Source organism: Rhamphochromis sp. 'chilingali', assembly GCF_963969265.1.
Source record: "Rhamphochromis sp. 'chilingali' genome assembly, chromosome: 16".
Classification (NCBI taxonomy): domain Eukaryota; kingdom Metazoa; phylum Chordata; class Actinopteri; order Cichliformes; family Cichlidae; genus Rhamphochromis; species Rhamphochromis sp. 'chilingali'.
The window spans coordinates 26,998,249-27,018,125 of NC_137943.1; the positions used below are offsets into that span (position 1 = coordinate 26,998,249).

General features: G+C 40.4%; 3 protein-coding genes across 4 annotated transcripts; all 3 read right to left on the reverse strand.

The window, feature by feature from the left end:
• Nucleotides 1-203: 203 nt before the first annotated feature.
• LOC308412745 (uncharacterized protein) lies at nucleotides 204-3,089 on the reverse strand. The gene is made up of 2 exons (XM_080907297.1): nucleotides 1,765-3,089; nucleotides 204-1,164 (listed from the first exon to the last, which is right to left on the reverse strand). Exon 2 carries the CDS (start codon nucleotides 1,148-1,150, stop codon nucleotides 674-676), a length of 477 nt encoding a protein of 158 aa, XP_080763423.1. The 5' UTR covers nucleotides 1,151-1,164; nucleotides 1,765-3,089; the 3' UTR covers nucleotides 204-673.
• A 143-nt stretch (nucleotides 3,090-3,232) lies between these two features.
• rabggtb (Rab geranylgeranyltransferase subunit beta) lies at nucleotides 3,233-7,046 on the reverse strand. 2 transcript variants are annotated; one of them, XM_080907295.1, is made up of 9 exons: nucleotides 6,980-7,046; nucleotides 6,538-6,645; nucleotides 6,039-6,236; nucleotides 5,630-5,735; nucleotides 5,472-5,524; nucleotides 5,063-5,173; nucleotides 4,500-4,625; nucleotides 3,837-3,986; nucleotides 3,233-3,645 (listed from the first exon to the last, which is right to left on the reverse strand). In XM_080907295.1, exons 1-9 carry the CDS (start codon nucleotides 6,980-6,982, stop codon nucleotides 3,505-3,507), a joined length of 996 nt encoding a protein of 331 aa, XP_080763421.1. In that variant the 5' UTR covers nucleotides 6,983-7,046; the 3' UTR covers nucleotides 3,233-3,504. The 2 variants fall into 2 exon arrangements, with proteins under 2 accessions (XP_080763421.1, XP_080763422.1); XM_080907296.1 differs by lacking the exon at nucleotides 6,980-7,046 and adding an exon at nucleotides 6,912-6,936.
• A 1,293-nt stretch (nucleotides 7,047-8,339) lies between these two features.
• On the reverse strand, nucleotides 8,340-16,349 carry acadm (acyl-CoA dehydrogenase medium chain). Its single transcript, XM_080907601.1, has 12 exons — nucleotides 16,260-16,349; nucleotides 15,450-15,561; nucleotides 15,188-15,285; nucleotides 14,384-14,453; nucleotides 14,006-14,106; nucleotides 13,092-13,172; nucleotides 10,771-10,901; nucleotides 10,501-10,609; nucleotides 10,120-10,260; nucleotides 9,234-9,329; nucleotides 8,870-9,118; nucleotides 8,340-8,788 (listed from the first exon to the last, which is right to left on the reverse strand). The coding sequence occupies exons 1-12, from the start codon at nucleotides 16,272-16,274 to the stop codon at nucleotides 8,717-8,719; spliced, it is 1,275 nt and encodes a 424-aa protein (XP_080763727.1). The 5' UTR covers nucleotides 16,275-16,349; the 3' UTR covers nucleotides 8,340-8,716.
• Nucleotides 16,350-19,877: the final 3,528 nt, after the last annotated feature.

A 19,877-nucleotide genomic window follows, 5' to 3' on the forward strand; every position in this document is an offset into this window, starting at 1 on the left:
TTTTAAATAGTTTTCCATTTTTAAGTAACATCACAGTGTGAGGGGCTTACTTGGGGTTATGGGTAAACATTAAACCAAAACCTTTAATCAAGAAATCAGCACATTATTCCACAATGAAAAATAATCATCACTCAGTATCACCATAATTAGCCCCATGCGAGCCAAATGAAACAGCCTGTCCAAATTCAAATTCAAATTCAAATTCAAATTTTATTTGTCACGTACACAGTCATACACAGTACGATATGTAGTGAAATGCTTGGACAACTGCTCGTGACCTAAAGAGAACAAAAAAGGAAAAGGCTATGAATAAGATAGGAAATAAATATGAAAAATTAAAAAGGGTAAATTTAACTAGGAAGGAATAAAATATAAATTAAGGTTAAAAATGAAATAACTGTACAACACAAATTAGAATGAAGGGTAAATTTAACTGGGAAGAATAAGATAAAGATAAATATATAAATTAAAGTTGAAAATAAAATAACTGTACAACAAAATACACAATATAGAACTATATAAGAATGTATGAAGAAATCTAAATCTAAATAAATATATACACAATAACAGCAGCTGTACAAGTATTAACCGGAAATGAAGAATATAGTGACCAGTGTTGTGCAAAACCAAAGTCCAGAAAGTCCAGTGTGTGTGTAAGAACTGTATGTGTGGGTCAGTACTGTGTGGTGGTGTGATTGAGAGACCGTATCGCCTGCGGGAAGAAGCTCCTCCTCAGTCTCTCTGTGTTGGTCTTCAGGGAGCGGAATCGCTTTCCTGACCTCAACAGAGAGAACAGTCTGTTGTTGGGATGGCTGAGGTCCTTCACGATCTTCCTGGCCTTGGTCCAGCACCGCCTGCTGTAGATTGAGTGCAGGTCAGGGAGCTCGGAGCGGATGGTGCGCTCAGCTGACCGCACAACCCTCTGTAGAGCTCGTCTGTCCTGCATGGTGCTGTTCCCGAACCAGGTTAAGATGTTTCCCGCCAGGATGCTCTCTATGGTGCACGAGTAAAAGTTCCTGAGCACCTTGGAGGGCAGTTGGAAGTCTCTCAAGCGTCTGAGGTGGTAGAGACGCTGTCGGGCCTTTTTCACCACGGTGTTGATGTGACAGGACCATGACAGGTCCTGCGTGATGTGAACTCCGAGGTCCATTAGTGATAATCTAGCTGTAATATAGGAGAAAAACAAAGGAGGTATTTTCTCTGCATTATTTACCTCTTTTGATTTTTCTTATATTATATTCATATTTTTACAGCAGTAGGTCTGAATCCTCCTTACCGCTGATCATTACACCTTTTCTTCCACCATGGAGTAATCAGCTTCATCTAAAAACCTGTTAGTATTTTATTGGTAGTCGATTGAAGTTTACCTGAGCATGAGAGGCAGCAGATGGCCTTCCTCTTTTGTTAGCTGAATAAGTAAAATAAACCAAACTGTTACCCTGGTCTGCAAAATGGATTTGTTTACTCTGTGGCTGTTCAAGTTCTGTGTAACTTTTATGTAGTTTGAAGTAAATTGCCACCATGGCACCTTTCTCACTTTGTCTTCTACAGCAGGGTAACAATAGATTCTTCTAAATTGAAGCCCAAATACGTAAATAGACTCGATGTGCATGTTAGAGATGAATTGCTATGGGATTTGAAAATTCAAAGCCCAAGTTTAGTTTAAGTCTTTGTGGGGCATTATTCAAATTTATTCACCAAAACACTATGGAGACTCTAAACTTGTATCACTTACAATTAATGTAAAAGTAGACTTTAACTTACACGTTTACTATTCGGATTTGGGGAAAAGTCTCAATATAGTTGCCTTCTTTTCATTTTCATTAGAGTCAAGTTTCAACTTGTATTTTAAATAAGCTCCAGCTGCTCAGTTAATCACACGGGGTCCAACAGCGACAGAGGCGGCGCCGCGTGTTTGATTTGGCTGATTTTTACATCAGAAGCTCTTCCTGACCCCAAGGGATTTGTGTTTCCTCCTGGAATCAAATTCATATTAATGACACAAAACGTATATTTTAAACAATCAAACAGAAATAAAGCAAAACAACATCATCATCAATCATATGGTCCTTTTAATGCTTGATCTGAAGATGCTTTTATGGGTTTGAGCGGCCTTTTCATCCCGACAATAAAATCTCGTTTTTGACATCATTTTTGTCTGTTGCAAGTTTGAATCATATCCAGAATGTACAATTACGGGAAGATAAAACTCCGATGACTGGCATTATTTATCTGCATTATCTTTGTTTGCTGACGAAGTCAATTTGTTTTTTATTTTAATATGTTTAGTGAGCAGAATCCATTGAAAACTGAACTTTAAAACTTATAATAACACAGGGGTCACTCTATGTGACTATTCATTTTGTATAGCAATAACATTTACTCAGTATTAAAAGCCCTTAAAAGGGGAAAACTAATAAGAACGAATGCTTTACCAACTCACTGATAATGTCTCTCTTTATTGACACTTAACAGTTAACAAAGAACAGATAGAAATTTAATTCTGTAAGACGAGAAGAGTGCACAAAGTGAACTTGAAGCTGTCTGAAAAGCCATTTCATTTGACGGTAAGACTGGAAATATTTCATGTTGCACGCACTGTGGAGGCAAATCTAACACAGCTGCACTGAGCAACATACATTTAAATAAATAGTGTAACTAGGATCCTGGATAAGACATTAAACGTACCAATGATAGTGTTTAAGCTCTGGGTGGTTCCAGTCACAAAGAGAACATTTTCTCTTTCCATAAAGCCCGCCAAAATAAGAGTCTGTGTAGGTTTTATTTTAATGCATGGAGAAAGCTGTCCTATGACGCATCTCCACTTCTAAAGCCTACTGAGCAGTGTTGCTCTTCACATGCGCTTATCAAATACATAATAAGCTAAAGGCAGGAAATTGAAAAAGCTCTAGCTTTATGTGTGACAACATACTAAAACAGCAAATCTAACTTTTACCTTTTCTCCCTCAGCCGAATTCATCTGACTCATCGCTTCCATTCTTCACTCTCAAGTTCAAAGCTGATAAGCTATGAATATTCCCAGTCATTCCAGTAACAAACATGATAATAAAGCACGATAGGACAGAATAGAAGGAACTTCTGGCCAAAGAAACTCATAACACTAATAGCTTCTTGGCTAGAGGACAAGCTGGAAGGTGATAACATCAGGAAGATGAAACATTTTAACTGTGAGCAAACTTTCACATTTTCCCCCACAAACTGACATAGTGAGTAAGTTGAGAAGTTGTTGTTGCATGTTGTTGAATGTTTTTGCATGATTTCCAGCCTTCTGCAAAGATGACACGTCAAAGCATCTTTTTAAGCCCCTCCTTTCGTTGCAGTGACACAAGAACACCGACTCGATGAGTAGCAGGAGGATTAAAACAGAGAGGTTCAGAGGAAGTCATGTCCAAACTGTGAGACTCTGTGCACCCGAAATCCAGCCGTGCCATGAGCTTCTGTTTTGTGCGGGTGGAAAAAGTGTCTGTGTGATGCATCAGAGGGTTAGCTGAGGAGGTCAGGCTGCAGGCCAATACGCTGAAGGACATCCTCGGGCATGCACAGCACCGGATTCACCGGTTTGATCTGTTCGTCTCCAAGCAGGGAGAGACCTGCAACCCCGAACAGGGTGTGGAAAGGATCCACCTGCAAAGGAGGATTAATAGGAATCAATAAGACTGATTATAGAGAAAATACTACAAAAGTGGGCCACAGAAATGGACCAAAACACTTCGCACTCAGTGTCTTTGAAACCACCTGCTTTACCTCACATGCAAAGACTTTTTTTCAGTCCAAAACATAAATATTCAAATTTAGATTCTTAAAATTCTTCTCACCATATCTCCTGGTCTATCGGCAAAACCTCCCGTCTCCTCGTCTTGACAGGCCAAAATAAACTTTCGCAGCTTGTCTTTGTCAATCCAGCGGATCCTGCCGATGATTTTCAGCGAGGCCAAAACCCACCACGAGTAGCACACATCTGGAAGCTGAATGATACCGAAAGTAAACCACAGCTGTTGCACGTATTTTCTGCCACATGCCGGTTCAGAATATGGAGGCAGCAGTCTGCAGAGACACTGAGAGCTCCCTCTACCCACTCCACCTCCTTTAGCTCCACTTTTCTTGGTAGGATATGTCTGAAACACCTCAACTAGGAGGCGTCAAGTCAGTCAGCCCAGTCAGTCTTAGTCAGATGCCTGACAACCTCAACTGCCTCCTTTTGATGTGGAGGAGTGGCTCTACTTTGAGGCCCAAAGAGGACAGAGAACCCAGCCACCCTTTGGAGGAAGCTGATCTCCTCCTTTCAGACACATTAATATTTTATTTAATCTTAAAAACTGTATTTATTACCAGGTAATCCAATAAATCATCAGCCTGTTCAATCTGCATTATTGCTTCTACAGCTCAAACTCCTCAACTCCGAAGGAGTCTGAACTTCAAACTATAAAACCAGATACTTTCATTAAGTAACTCAATACTTCACAGTGTTTGGCACAAACCTTCTCAGGTCGACCATTCAGGCCTCCAGACGGCAGCTGTCTCTCACACAGCCACCACCCCAGCAGGTCAGCGTTCAACTGGTGTAACTGGCCAGTGAGCGACAGGAAGCCAGTGCAGCAGTAAATCTGACAGACAGGAAGGAAAACACCGGAAATTGATTTAAATAACAACTGATCCTAAAGTGCCAAATTCACCACCATCCAGGTTGAACACGTCATCCTTACACTGCAACTGTCTTGGCCTCATTTATAAGTCAGCTTCATTCAACAAGACTGGTGTGCAGGAGCAAATCAGGCAGGAAGTGTCAACTTAACATATAATTCCTTTATTTTATTTTAGGTTGAAACTTAAAAGAGTTTTGCTGCTTTTGTTTAAAAAGATTGATTTACTGTCTGACATCAATTCAATCAATTTAAAAAATGAAATTGTTATGATTATTGAATCTTTTGACAAATAATTGCAATTTTGCTCAATTCTATTTTCTATCAAATAGAAACAAAACACTTCTGAGAGTCTCCAAACTTTTCTGTGGGAGTAAATATCAGTATATCAGTGAACTCACCTGACCAGCATGAGACTCAGAACCAGGTCTGCATCCAAAGCCTCCATCAAAGTTCATACATGACAAAACAAACTCTACGGCTTTGTCAACATTGATCGTGTCCATCTTGCCCTGGGAAACAAAAAACATCTTAAAATGAAGTATAATGAGCTTAAATTAACAGTTTATTAAAACATGCTTGTTAAGACTTAAGAATGAAAGAGCTGTTGAGTCAACTGATGAACTTTGTGATATTGTGTAACTTTATTATTTATTTAGCCTCATTTTATCGACACAAAATAAAGTCCGATGCTCCCACATAACACTGCCGAGTAATGGACTTTCTAAAACAGGTTCAACTATAAAAAGTTTTAAGTTAAATAATAAATCATGTAAATAATAATTTACATGGAAAGACTAACATACATACCAGTAATGCGAGTGTAGCAACAGCGCAGAAGGAAAACCGTGTGTCTATTTCTCCTGCAAAGACAAAAAAAATTTAGAAAAATTGTTCTTAGCTTTATTTATTTCTTCCCTAACTTAGAAGCACGTGTATTGTGGGATGTGAGAGTAAAACTCACTCACCCCACTTGTCCCCCGCAAAAGAGCCATCTTCCTGCTGCAGCCCTTTGACATATTCCACAACTTTGTCCACATCAATCGCATCTACGCTGTCATACAAGCACAAGATCTGAGGAAGAGAGTTCACAAAATACTAATAAACAAGAGAACATAAAATACACCATGTGCAGACCATTCAAGTTCCTTTACAGACCAGACACTATGGGACATAATTTGAGATGTTTATTTGAGCTAAATATAAGCAGCACTATGAAGAAAAATAAATAAACATCTAGAAGAATAAACACTAGAACTGCAAAAAAAATTGCTAAAGAGGGGCCAATTCAGAAATATTAAAGCACATATAAATATTTAAAAGTTCAGTGTATCATCTAGAATTAAAGCTGTAGAGAATACGAGAGTAATCTGCTACCTGGACGGCACTGAGGGTGTAGAGCAGGTGGGGGTCATGTCCGATGCTGGCGCTGATGCCTCCACACTCGTGCTGACAAGCTTTGATGAAGTCTACGATCTCCTGCTGGTTCATTCTGGGTAGCTCCCCCATCAGGTCCATCACAGTCAGCCCCCAATAGATGCCGCTCATCCTCAAGTACTCAGACAGCGTGTACTCCTGACAAAACACCAAAGGTCAGCAGCGTTAGTTCAAAAACATTGGCTGCTTTTTAGTGATTGCCCCTCTGAACTCCAAAGTCTACCACAGAAGCTCAACTGGATTGTTATCTGGAGGTTTTGAAGACCACCCATTCAGCGACCCCTTTGAGTCCCACACTTTCTCATCCCATTCAGTAACTCCTCATCTTCTTTGGGTAGGATCATTGTCGGCGGGATGACAACGACCACCCTTTTCTTGCAAGTGGCCAAGCCCTGAATAGAAACACAGATATCAAGGCTCTGATGAGGCCTGTACTCACATAGTCGTCCTTTTTGGAGCCGTAGGCAGCGATGTAGTCTGCGTGTTTCTCCAGCAGCAGCGTGCTGGGAGCGTCGGGCTTTATGATCACATCTTTCACCTGGGTCCCCTGAAATTCAACACACATCAACAACACGTCAGACAGCCTTAAAACTCAATAACCTGAAAAAAATCAAACTTGGCTTCTTCCTCTTCGTAATCTAGCGCTGAGTTAACCCCTGTTTAGCAGATAAATGGCTGACTGTTAACATGATTCACGGCTTGTTGACAGGCTGCTACATGCTAACATCTTAGCCACTCTGCTAGCTGCTTTCACTGATTAGCGCGCTTGTGTGGGACTAAGTTTGGATAGACTAGAGGAAAGAGCACACTTACATAATATTTTATTGTAATGTTATCCTAAACTACACTCGTTATCACACTAGAAACAGGTCGCTAGTTACCATTCTGACATGATCCGGCGTTTTCCTTCTTCCTCTTCTACAACAATTCGGGCTGTTGGTTTGGAGCGCGTTATTGCCACCTATTGGTTTGGAAGGAGAACTGCAGCCTAAATCCTCATATTTGAAGTGATATTTGTTACTCGAATATATTTAAGCACAAATGTTCAGGTATCTTACTCAAGTCATTTATTTTTGCAGTGTTGGGGGAAAATTTCCCACTGCAATTATTTTTCCATAACCATCATGTGCAACTTCGAGCAAGGCACCACTGAAAACACTATGACCAGCTACATCACTGTGTGGTTTGGAAACTCCACCTGAATCCCATAGTAAATGCAGCAGAAAAGATCACTGGTTGCTTCATTGCCCTCCCACCTCGACAACTGTAACACCTGCCTAGCAGTCAGTATTGTGGTGACCTCCTCCATCAGACTGATACACAGCTTCAAAATATTGAACTCCTTCCTTCCTCAACTCACTCCCCACTCTGTCCCCCTAGAAGACTGGATTCTAACAAACCCACACATGAGCAATGTGTCTTACACCTAGCCTTTACATAAAGGACATTAGTGCTGCTGTTGTGTCTTGAAGACTATATGGCTGTTATCTACACAGATTACTTCAATTACAGAACTGAAAATGAAGCAGACTTTTTAAAGTTAAAGAAGTTGTTTTAATAAATATAATGAATATTTGACAGATTCCTAACAAGTGAAGCTTGCAATAAAAAGAAATAAAAAAAACATGGTTGTGAATGCTCTGTCATTAGGTAATGAGCTTTCTCTCAGCACGTGGAGGACTCAGAAGAAATGAAATTTAGAAAAGACTCAAATTGCTTGTTTATTTAGCAAATGGGAGAAAGGAGAAGAAAGAAAAATAAATGTTTAGACTGAATGAAATAATTTATTCAGTGACAATTTATGGACACAATTCTCTATGATGTGACAACGGTCTATCGTCAGCTCATCCACACGTGCCTTGTCTGCACAGGTAAGCCGTAAAGCTGACGCTTTACACTGGATATTCATTTGAAATCTAGAAGAGACAGCAGCTAAATGTAAAATCAAACTGTTTTCAGACAGCATGCAATTTTACACTCATCAGTATGTTTACACATTCTGGCAAGAAATTCATTTCTACATTTAAAACCTTTTGTTTTTAAAAAACAAGCAAAGATCAGTATGAGAGTCAGAACTGAGAGAAAAGGCTTAGAGTAAGGCATGAAGAAATTAATGACCATTTATCAAACTCCTGATGCAAAGAAGAGTGAATGTGATCAAACACCAATCACACTGTTCAAGTACTGCAGCAACAGAGTAAGGCTGAAGGTTAGTGCAAGCCTAGTCCCTTTTTTCTAACTTTAGTCCCAACAGTTCTGGTTCATCAGCAGAAGCTTCACAGCACAACAGGCAATTGGTAGATCACACTATTAATGCTACACAATAGGCCCCCCACCATCATCATCATTAACAGAAACTGTTCTGTGATCAGGACATAGCTGTGTCATATTCTGCGACTTGATGGATTGGTGTAACTTATGGCATGGTGAATTATGAGGCAAAAGGAGGCTGATGAGTCTTGTTGATCTGGATCACTCTTGAAAACCGCAGTAGGATGAAGTGACATTAATGCAAAATTTTGATCGTTATCCTGAGTTCAAGTGGCCAAATAGAACAGAAACAAATACATTATGTATACCAAACACGAAAAGTAAGTTTAAATGATGATGAGCAGACTTCATTTCTTGGCTCTTCCCAGGTGTTCTCGGGCAATAATGAGCCTTTGGATCTGAGCTGTGCCCTCGTAGATCTACAAAAGAAATCAGATTAATTAAAGAAGATGAAGCTGAGATGGTGTAGTAGTGCATAGTTGCACATTATTGTCACCCACCTGGTAGATCTTTGCATCCCTCATGAGCTTCTCTACAGGGTACTCGCTATTGAAGCCGTTGCCTCCAAATATCTGAACAGCATCAGAGGCCACCTGATTGGCGATGTCCCCTGCGAAGGCCTTGGCGATGGAAGCGTAGTAGGTGTTTCTGCGGCCCTGGTCCACCTCCCAGGCAGCACGCTGGTACGCCATCCTAGCCAGCTCTACCTTCATCGCCATCTCAGCCAGGAGGAAGGACACAGCTTGGTGCTGCAAATCAAGAAACAGAAGCACGTTGATCTTTTCTTCATCTGAGTTTAAAACAAAAAGCAGTCCAATTAAGGATACCCAGATTTTAAAGGACAAACAAAATGCATGAACACACCTCAGCAATAACTTTGCCGAAGGTCTTCCTCTCCAGAGCGTAACTGGTGGCTTCGTCGAGCGCCCTCTGTGCCAGGCCGGTAGCTCCTGCTGCCACCTGCATTGGAGCAAATACATGAACCATGCTCAGACAAATCTTCAGCTACAAGTTTAAACTTTTGTCCTTAAATCTGGTGATGTTGCATCCACTGTTGTCCTTGTTTAGTTTCCTGCTGATGTTTTACTACATTTCAAAGTTCCTGTTGTAACAGAGGCAGCTCATAAACTGAAACAAAGCCAGGGTTTTCTTTGGCATTTTGCCTATATAGGATAGAGACAGTGGACTGACAGGAAAGGGGGTAGAGAGGGGAAAAACAGGCTGCAAAGGGCAGGAGGTCAGACTTGAACCTGGACCGCTGCTTTTCTGGCCATGCAATCACATGGTCAACCACTGAGCCAAACTGGCACCCAATTATCACCATTTAAATCATGGTTCATATTTGTTAGCACACGTTTGAAAATTTAAGAGTCCACACTAGTGCATCTTTGTACTGCTGAGTCACACTCAAACTACAAGCTCAGAGACAACTTTGATCAATATTAGACAGTGAAAATAATAAGATATTCTCCTTAGCTGCAAGTGTTAATTCTCCAGGAGCACAATATATATCCCTTAAACTGTAGCAAGTTAAATTAGATTCAAATGACGGGGGGGGGGGGGGGGGACCCACTGCTTAACACCTTTAAAGACCAATAACTTCAGATTTTTGCACTCCAATTTCTAATCCTTTTATTTGCAGATATAATTTGATGCCAAAAGATGAATCATGTCTTTACTTCTTGTAAAGATGAAGCTATGCACAGTAGTCGTTACAGATGTTAGGTTTTGTCACAGCTGGAAAACTTACTGGTGGCCTGGTCATGTCAAAGGCACCCATGGCAATTTTGAATCCAGATCCCTCTCCGATCAGGACATTCTCCTTCGGTATTCTCACATCCTCAAAGGTAATGCCCCTCGTGTCAGAACACCTCTGGCCCATGTTCATTTCCTACAGGCACAAAAACAAAATAAAATTTAAAATGGGATACATTTACAAACTGAACATTTTTCCTCCTTTTATTACATATAATTTTTAACAAACAACAATCATTTGCACTACTCAGTAAATTATCTGACATTACACGTCTAATGTTTATAGAACAGAGCATCAAACTTCTGCAACATTTAAAATATGATTTACTCACTGAAGAATGTGCTTAATGTTTTAAAAGACTCTTTTTCAGCTCACCTTCCTTCCTATTTGAATTCCCGGAGTGTCTGCATCCACAATGAAGCCAGTAAAAGCCTTGCTGGCTGAACACTTGGGATCTGAGTTAGTGCGAGCAAGCAGGAAGTACCTAAAAGTATTAGAGACTAAATTACCAGACAGAAGTTGCTGTAGTAGTCAGAGAGAAAAGTAGTGCGAATTTCAGCATTCAGAGTGGCCTTGAGGACGAATGCCCTTTAAAACTGATCACTACAACTTTGCAATACATCAGCAGCAACTGTGAGCACACACCAGTTAGCTTTCCCTCCGTTGGTGATCCACATCTTCTGCCCATTAACAACATACTCATCGCCCATTTTTACGGCTCGTGTTTTGATGCCAGCCACGTCAGATCCTGCCCCGGGCTCAGTGACACAGTACGCCTGCAGAAACCCACACAGGAGTTAAAATGAGAACAGCAGCACCGTCTTTCATTGCATGTTTGCTGCTGTCAGCACACAGTAGTAAGGCACAGAGTTTATGGTCCTTTTTACAAGATAAATAAGGCATGACGGTATAACAAGAAGCACTCTGAACTGCCTTGTTGTTCAAAGTCTCCTACACAAACAAACTTTCCTTCATTTGTTACCATTTATTCTGTAAAGGGTATTAATAAACAAACTTGAAAGTTAAATGCTCTGTCATTGTGTTTGTTGTTGTTGGGTTGATTATTGACGTCACCTGCGCCCACCATATGTTAAGGTGGTGCTTTAAAAAGAGTCACAGCCACAGGTCGTAGAAACTGAAGCCACAGGCTGAAGTGTGTTTGTTTCTACCATATATTAAAGACATTTGTGATGCAACTGCCTGCCAGTGTCCTTCAAAGTTTTAGGTGGGTCATAGCGACTTAAAGATTACAAAAGTTCCTATAAAGAAGAACTTTCTGTGATAAAGCTCAAGAAGCGTCTACAGGAGGTGCTGGATTATACGCATGGAACATCAAACTGGCGATCCCAGTGGATGGAAAGGATGCACAGAGAGCACAAAAGGGTAGGCAACCAGTCATCAGACGGGCTCTCCACTGAAGTAGTGATCCACTTTTTAGCATCACCGAGCAGAACGGTTTGCACCCAAAAAAAAAGTCATCTACAACAAGGTTCACAGAGTGGCAGGAGGTACAGATGGACACGCAAAGAGGACTTCAGGACATCCAGCATAAATCAACTTATCCAAACAGACAGTTAAGTAATCAGGAATTATCTTCTTTTTAAACCATCTTAAAAAATAAAAAATGTCAATTTACAAGCAACACTTAATTGCAATAACACCAAATTATTTCAATGAATGTAAAGACTCTGGACACCACTCCCTCTGTACAAACCATTTACCAAAATGAGGAGCAAACAATTAGTGGATTACAATTAAGAAATTAAAATCTAGGAAATTCTTTATTTGCACCAGAATCTAATGCCTCTGTATCAACTTTGTTGTTTAGTTGAAGAAGAAGTTAAGTTCTTTTTGTTTTTCCTAGAGCAACAAAATGTTCTTTTTAAAATTCTCGCTGCATGAAAGGCTCTAAAAGATCTCTCAGTTATGATTTGTCATTTGCTAATGTTGATAAAGGTCATCCAGTAGTGCTGCTAGATAAGCTCGTGAGTCCACTGAATATTACAGATTTCCACTGAGGTCTACGGAAGTCCGTCCACAGAATTCCTCATTAAATTAGCAGAAACAGTTTAGTAAGAACTCTCCCTTACAGAAACAGGAAGTCTCACTGGGTAGCCCTTTCAGTCCCAATTATGGAAATTCATTCATGGAGAAGTTTGAGCCTGATCATCTCCTGCTTATCCAGGGCCAGGTCTCAGAGGCAGCAGCCCAAGCAGAAGAGCCCAGACCTCCCTCTCCCCAGCCACCTCCTCCAGCTCATGGCACACCGAGGTGTGCCCAGGCCAGCCAAAAGACATAATCTCTGCCTCCTCCTGGTAGGACATGCCCAGAACGCCTTACCCAAGAGGCACCAAGAAGGAATCTCAATCAGATCCTCAAACCATATCAGCTTGCTCATTGTGCCATATGGCAACGGCACCTCTGCTCGGACTCCCTCCCAAATGACTGAAATTCTCACCCCATCACCAAGGAAGGGGCCAGCCAGTCCAGAGAAAACCACCACTTGCATCCACATCTTATTTTTTTGGTCACTACCCAGAGCTCATAGCCATAAGTGAGGTTAGTGATTTAGAGGGATAAATCAACAGCCTCCAGCTGACACTGCAGAGGCTCGCACCCAAGTGTGAAACAGCAAGAATGAGAATTAGCACCTAAAAATATGACGCCATCATTCTCCACAAGAAACACCTGAACTGAATGTTTGTAAGTACTTTAATTCTAGATGACAGTTTGGCACATTGACACTTAACTAAAATCAAGAGTAGTAACCATGACAGTTAAAGATCTAATATTTCCCTATCAAATATTACAGAGGAAAGAAATATTCCTTAAAATATATGAGGGCACTCTTATCTGTATGCATGTTCTGCAGTAGATGATTGAACTACTGCAGAACAAGCAATATCACTAGATGCTGCATTCTTCCAAATATCAAATCATGTCATCGTTTCCAATTAAATACTTACACACATGAGAGGCTCCTCAGTCAGCCGTCCCAGGTATTTCTTCTTCTGTGCATCACTGCCAGCAATAATGACAGGCATTTGCTGTGTGGGGGAAAACAGATACAGTTCATTCTAACACAGCTACTCTTCTCCTCTGTGCTCAATATGCATGAAATAAACTTTGGGAAAACATCATTAGCCTTATTTTCTTAACATGAAATACTTTTGTACGTGTGAATCTAAACAGCTGGCTGATGAACAGTCAAAAGCCGGCTCCAGAGAGCCCGTGATGGCTGATTACATAAACCCCCAAGTTTCCCCCCGGGTTCAAAATAACCTTTTAATCGTCCCTGATATGAGTTCTGTCCTGCTGCCAAACTCTTGTTTATTGGCTTTCGTTTTAAATTGTCTTCTTGGTAAATGGACTGTATTTGTATAGCGATTTACTTAGTCCGTAAGGACCCCAAAGCGCTTTACACTACATTCAGTCATCCACCCATTCACACACACTGGTGATGGCAAGCTACATTGTAGCCACAGCTGCCCTGGGGCGCACTGACAGAGGTACCTGCTCCAATTCCTGTCCATATGTACTGAAAAATTATGCCTCTCTGGCTAAGACTTCTCCTTTTCCCTTACTTTAGGAGACATTTTCTCCTCTGAATGTGGAATGAGAGTCAGATTCTGATAATATATGGCCCCTTGAAGCAAAATTGTATTTGTAATAATTTGCTAAATAAACAATATGCTTGGCAGCAGTCCATTTTTGGTGGATCAGTTGCAACAACAGGTTCTAAAACATATTTAAACAAGTTACAAAGCCAGTTTAAAGGCTCTAAATCTGGTTCTAGGTTTGTGTCTTGGTGGGCCTTAAATAAATAAATAAATAAATAAATAAATAAATAAATAAATAAAGCAAGCTGTGAATAACTTACTCCGAGAGAGTTTGCCTCCATGGCAGTTTGCATCCCTGTGCATCCATAAGCCAGTTCCTCTGTGATGAGGCAGCTGTCAAAGCTCGACAAACCCATTCCACCTGAAAACAAAGAGGAACAAATAAGGTTTTCAAATGCAGTGTTCAGTGTGTCGAGTTTCCTGAAATTAACACATGCCCACTGCCATTTTCCCCCAGGAACAGCAAACATGGTCACACTAGGCAACAACATTACAGCTATCTGTATTATCTCTTTATGTAAAGGCAACATGTATGGTATGATGGAGACTGCACTAATATTTTACCTGTGAATGAATCTCATCCATGCAAAGCAAAGTTTAGAATGAGCCACTAAATTTCAAATAAGAATGCAACACACCATATTCCTGTGGAATGTGACCGTTAACCAGACCAAGCTCCCACGCCTTCTTGATGATGGGGAAAGGATACTGTAAAGGGAGACAACATGTCAGTGTTACCACTTTTAATTTCGTTGTACCTGTAACAATGACAAAGACATTATGTTTCTGATTGTGATTCTACTAAGCCTCTAACAATCATGCCAAAGGAAAAAAAATAGAAAGGTTAAAGACAAGTCTATGTACACAAGCAAATATCCACACACACACACACACACACACACACACACACACACACACACACACACACACACACACACACACACACACACACACACAGTTTTTGTCCACTAGAGTGGGATTTTCACGGCATATTCTGCACCAAAATCTGTGCGTTCATCATTTGTTTGAAGCCAGCTCACCTCCTGCAACCACTTTTCTGAGAATATGCGATTCTTTTGTGGTTCGGACTCCTGACATTTCTTTGTAAGTGGAGGAACACCAAAGTAACTGCTTATAGGAGCTTGCTTCTTCGACATCTTTACGACTTCTAAACAAATGTCTGTCCTCCTCCAGAAAATCTTATGTACGCAAACACGCGTTGCAACTTCTTATCTGATGCGCGTCTTTTATTTTGACAGCGAATGCGCACCTGCGGACCACTTATGTGCACCCCTGACTATAGACCTACTAAGTGATAACCGTAATTGAAAATCTCTACAGACATCAACAGTACAAGCACATCTACATATATGAAGTAAAAAAAAAAAATTTTTTTAAAAATTTGACAATCGCTACAGCAGCCCAATCCTCGCTTTACTCACTTCACCACTCTTGTCATAAGCAGGAGCAACAGGTATGATCTCTTCTCGTGCAAACCTCCTCGCCAACTGCTGGAACTCCTTCTGCTGATCGGTCAACTCTGTGGGCCAAAGAAGCAACAAAGCATTTTAGCTTTATTTTAATAGATCCCTATAAACTACATCACTGGAGCGGTTATTTGCTAAACAAGAATTTCATGCATCAGTTACATGAGACCCTACTTTAAAAACAAAATGATATTACCAAGGCCTACAGCCTATTTACCAAATGAGAAGCCAAGGGGTGGAGCAGGGCTGCTGGAAGATGCTGTGGCACTGGCTGTAGCTGTAGAAGAGCTCTGCAGACGGATCCCACACCGCACACCAGCTCTGAGGACCTGTATGTAAAAAATATAGGTATGCATCAGACAGTTTGTGACACCTCACACCTGTTAAATTAAAAACTTAATCACCACCCATGAAAATGACACAAAAAGCCTAATGTGAGGGCACTTTCTTAGCACTGCGAGTTTCCTGTTCGTGAATTCTTTACTCATATTCATAAGCCTGTGAGCCGTGGTAATGTTTGGCTGCAACCCAGGAATAGGAGCATTAATGGTTGAGTTATTTGTCTTTTACTGCCGTGTTTGACAGTTGTGTCTTCATATTCCTGTTTACTTCTGTAACAGTGCTTTTCAATCGCTTGTTTGTTTGCTGAGATGTAACATTGAGATTTATAAAGGGGTAGAGTCTGTCTCTTAAATTTCTTTGAAAACTCCAATGTTGCCTAGTCCAATTTAAAAAGGTAAACCTTTTGGTGTAACTAATGCACTAATGCGTATTTTGACAATATAAAATTACGTGTAGATTTAGGAGAAACCTTTTTACATGTAGACTAAATGAACATTCCTCTGATAACGTCTCATAACGCTACAGCACTGAGCTAGCTAACGCTAGCGTGTGACGTAGTCGCTAAACGTGCAGAAAATCGGATGAAGATCGATAAACTGTCAATCGGGAGGTGCTCACAGAAAATCTTTAAGGAGTTAACCCACAACAGAGACAGGTAGATCATTGTTAAGATAGAGAATTTTACCTTGTTCAGCAGCATTGTTATTGCACCAGAGGACTCTCTACACTAACCGTGTTCTACCTTTGCCCTACTTCTACATAAGCGTCCTCTCACCCAATCAAAGCAGTGACATTAGTCACGTGTCATTGGTTGGCCGTGACTGTGACTTTTACCCCAGTTAGTTACTTAAAAGCTTCACCTTACAGCAGATATCACTTTAAAATGCGTTAAAGCACAGAAAGATTACTTTAGCCAAATAAAACGAAACTAAACCTAGATGTTTTTCCCCCAAAAAATAATCATTAACTAAAATAAAACACGACCAAGATTAGGCTTTAGTGCACATTTATGGAGAATTTGTACAGGTGGAAAGTAACGAAGTACAAATACTTAGTTACTGTACTTACGTAGAATTTTCAGGCATCTGTACCTAACTTGAGTAGTTTTGTTTTCTGACAACTTTTTACATTTACTCCCTACATTTTTAAACAAATATCTGTACTATCTACTCCTTACATTTCAAAACAGACTTTACTTTTGACTTAACGCATTTGAGGGAACTTATTATTATTATTTCAAACATCAAACCAATTTCACCATAAACAGTGACGCATGAAAGGCAATCCTGTTCTCTGTGGTATTTAATAAACTGAAAATTTAAAGCTCACTTGTAAGTCCTGTGTTTTTTAATCAGATGTTAGAATCAGATTTTTTTTCATATTGTGAAACCTGCTGCAAAACAAACCATAGCAGACTAACTGTGTTTTTAAAAGGTTGCATTAAAATCCGCTGCTTTTTAGCACAGGGTAAACAGGTTAGCTGGTTGTACTGTGATGGATTTAAAGTTACGGTGTGTGAATGGTGAACAGTGGTTGTGGTGCTCATGGTCAGAGTCAGGTCACATCAAGTGTAGCTGAGATGAATTTGAATTTAAGCTGATGATGCTTAGATTCATTGACTGAATTCCACCTTCATACAAACTGTACTGTCTAATATAAAGGCAGCATAAACAGTGTGCTGTCAGTGCAGAGGATGGAAATCAGCCAGGCCAACATTAAACATCTGCTGACATCTTGTTGAATTTAGGTGTGCAAGAAAATCTACTCATAAGAAATTACTGCGAGTTGTGATTCTTTTCTCCACACTGAGCCACTACAACTAATTTTAGGTTTCCCCCTCCTGCTGAATCCCACTTTAACCTCGTTCCTACTCGTTTTCCTGTTAAGAGGCAAAGTCAGTGTGATCAACTATATTATTATTGTGTATTATTATTATTGAGACAACACAATCAAAGGTTCTGAATATTTTGAAATGATTTAATAATTTAGGTGAGCTTATTGATCCAAATATCAATAGTATCAGTACCACCACTGCTATTGGTACTGGATCAATACTAGCACAATAGTATCAATACTTCATGCTCATTAAAAAAATGTTCAAAAAGCTCTTCCCAGGAGGGTGACACGGTTGCCCCCCTGGTGGTCTTCCTCGGGTCCTCGTACTCTGGGACCTCTGGATGTCTAGGGCCTGGATCTCCTCCATACCTGCTTCATGCTCTGGGGGACGGGGCTATGGCTCCCCACACTCCGTGCTGATCCACACAGGTGTTCACAGACACAAACTACACCTTTGTTGGCTGCTACCTCAAATCACATTGTGCGCTGTCAATCATGCGTACTGCACAGTAACATGTAATATTTAGTATCTACTGTTAGCTACTGTTAGCTACTTTATTGTGATGGTGTTGTATTTATTATGTTGCTCTTTTTTGTTTGTTTTCTCTTCTGTTTTTTCTTATCTCCATACAGGTGATCCAGGTGTTTTGTTTGTTTTTCAATTCTTTCTTTCCCCTTTCTCACCATCTCTTCTCCCCTCTATTTTTCTTTCTCTCCCTCTCTTTCTTTCATTCTTTCTCCCTGTCCTATCCCCCAGTCATGTCTACCCCGTCTGTAACAACCGAAAATCAAGTAAAATAAATACTTAATTATAATAAAGGTCAATCAAATATGACAAGGCCATGATGATCCAATTGGTAAAGTAAATCCGCTTGGCATCTTTCTTGGCCTTCAGACAACAATTCTGATGGCTAAAGATCCAAACGGGACAGGCAAAAAAAAAAAAAAAGTGGCAGGATGTACTGTGAAGTGTACAGGGCTCTACTCTGCACAGATTCAAAAAAATGCTGCAAAACTGATACTGCAAAAGCAACCTGAGAGTTTCTCAAACTAAAGAAATGAGATATTCTTTAATGGTCAAGTCAACCCAACAGAGCATGCTTTTCAGGCCTGGCAGAGCAGGACAGGACAGGTGATGTCCATGAGTTTTTCAGCTATTGACTACAAAAGGTGTCTATGATACAGTTACTAAATGATTTTGAAGTACTGCATCTGTTTTCTGGACAGGAAACACTCAAACTCTCTATTAAAAGTTGAGTAGTTTTGAATATTTGCAAAACATATTTTAGTCTATCGAACACATTTTAATATTACAGGGAGTGCAGAATTATTAGGCAAGTTGTATTTTTGAGGAATAATTTTATTATTGAACAACAACCATGTTCTCAATGAACCCAAAAAACTCATTAATATCAAAGCTGAATGTCCTTGGAAGTAGTTTTTAGTTTGTTTTTAGTTTTAGCTATTTTAGGGGGATATCTGTGTGTGCAGGTGACTATTACTGTGCATAATTATTAGGCAACTTAACAAAAAACAAATATATACCCATTTCAATTATTTATTTTTACCAGTGAAACCAATATAACATCTCCACATTCACAAATATACATTTCTGACATTCAAAAACAAAACAAAAACAAATCAGCGACCAATATAGCCACCTTTCTTTGCAAGGACACTCAAAAGCCTGCCATCCATGGATTCTGTCAGTGTTTTGATCTGTTCACCATCAACATTGCATGCAGCAGCAACCACAGCCTCCCAGACACTGTTCAGAGAGGTGTACTGTTTTCCCTCCTTGTAAATCTCACATTTGATGATGGACCACAGGTTCTCAATGGGGTTCAGATCAGGTGAACAAGGAGGCCATGTCATTAGTTTTTCTTCTTTTATACCCTTTCTTGCCAGCCACGCTGTGGAGTACTTGGACACGTGTGATGGAGCATTGTCCTGCATGAAAATCCATGTTTTTCTTGAAGCATGCAGACTTCTTCCTGTACCACTGCTTGAAGAAGGTGTCTTCCAGAAACTGGCAGGAGGACTGGGAGTTGAGCTTGACTCCATCCTCAACCCGAAAAGGCCCCACAAGCTCATCTTTGATGATACCAGCCCAAACCAGTACTCCACCTCCACCTTGCTGGCGTCTGAGTCGGACTGGAGCTCTCTGCCCTTTACCAATCCAGCCACGGGCCCATCCATCTGGCCCATCAAGACTCACTCTCATTTCATCAGTCCATCAGTGGTCGTTTTTCAGCCTTTCTTACCTTGGCCATGTCTCTGAGTATTGCACACCTTGTGCTTTTGGGCACTCCAGTGATGTTGCAGCTCTGAAATATGGCCGAACTGGTGGCAAGTGGCATCTTGGCAGCTGCACGCTTGACTTTTCTCAGTTCATGGGCAGTTATTTTGCGCCTTGGTTTTTCCACACGCTTCTTGCGACCCTGTTGACTATTTTGAATGAAACGCT

What these genes read in the sequence shown, in the direction of transcription:
- rabggtb (XM_080907295.1), bottom strand. An exon ending in GCTCCAAAAAGGACGACTAT is followed by an intron (nt 6,237 to 6,537) that starts GTGAGTACAGGC and finishes GTGTTTTGTCAG; the next exon opens with GAGTACACGCTGTCTGAGTA. An exon ending in TTGCTACACTCGCATTACTG is followed by an intron (nt 5,174 to 5,471) that starts GTATGTATGTTA and finishes TTTGTTTCCCAG; the next exon opens with GGCAAGATGGACACGATCAA.
- acadm (XM_080907601.1), bottom strand. An exon ending in ACCCCTTGGCTTCTCATTTG is followed by an intron (nt 15,286 to 15,449) that starts GTAAATAGGCTG and finishes TTTGGCCCACAG; the next exon opens with AGTTGACCGATCAGCAGAAG. An exon ending in CTGAGGAGCCTCTCATGTGT is followed by an intron (nt 10,902 to 13,091) that starts GTAAGTATTTAA and finishes GGGTTTCTGCAG; the next exon opens with GCGTACTGTGTCACTGAGCC.
- LOC308412745 (XM_080907297.1), bottom strand. Translation starts at nt 1,150, where the DNA reads ATGGACCTCGGAGTTCACATCACGCAGGACCTGTCATGGTCCTGTCAC.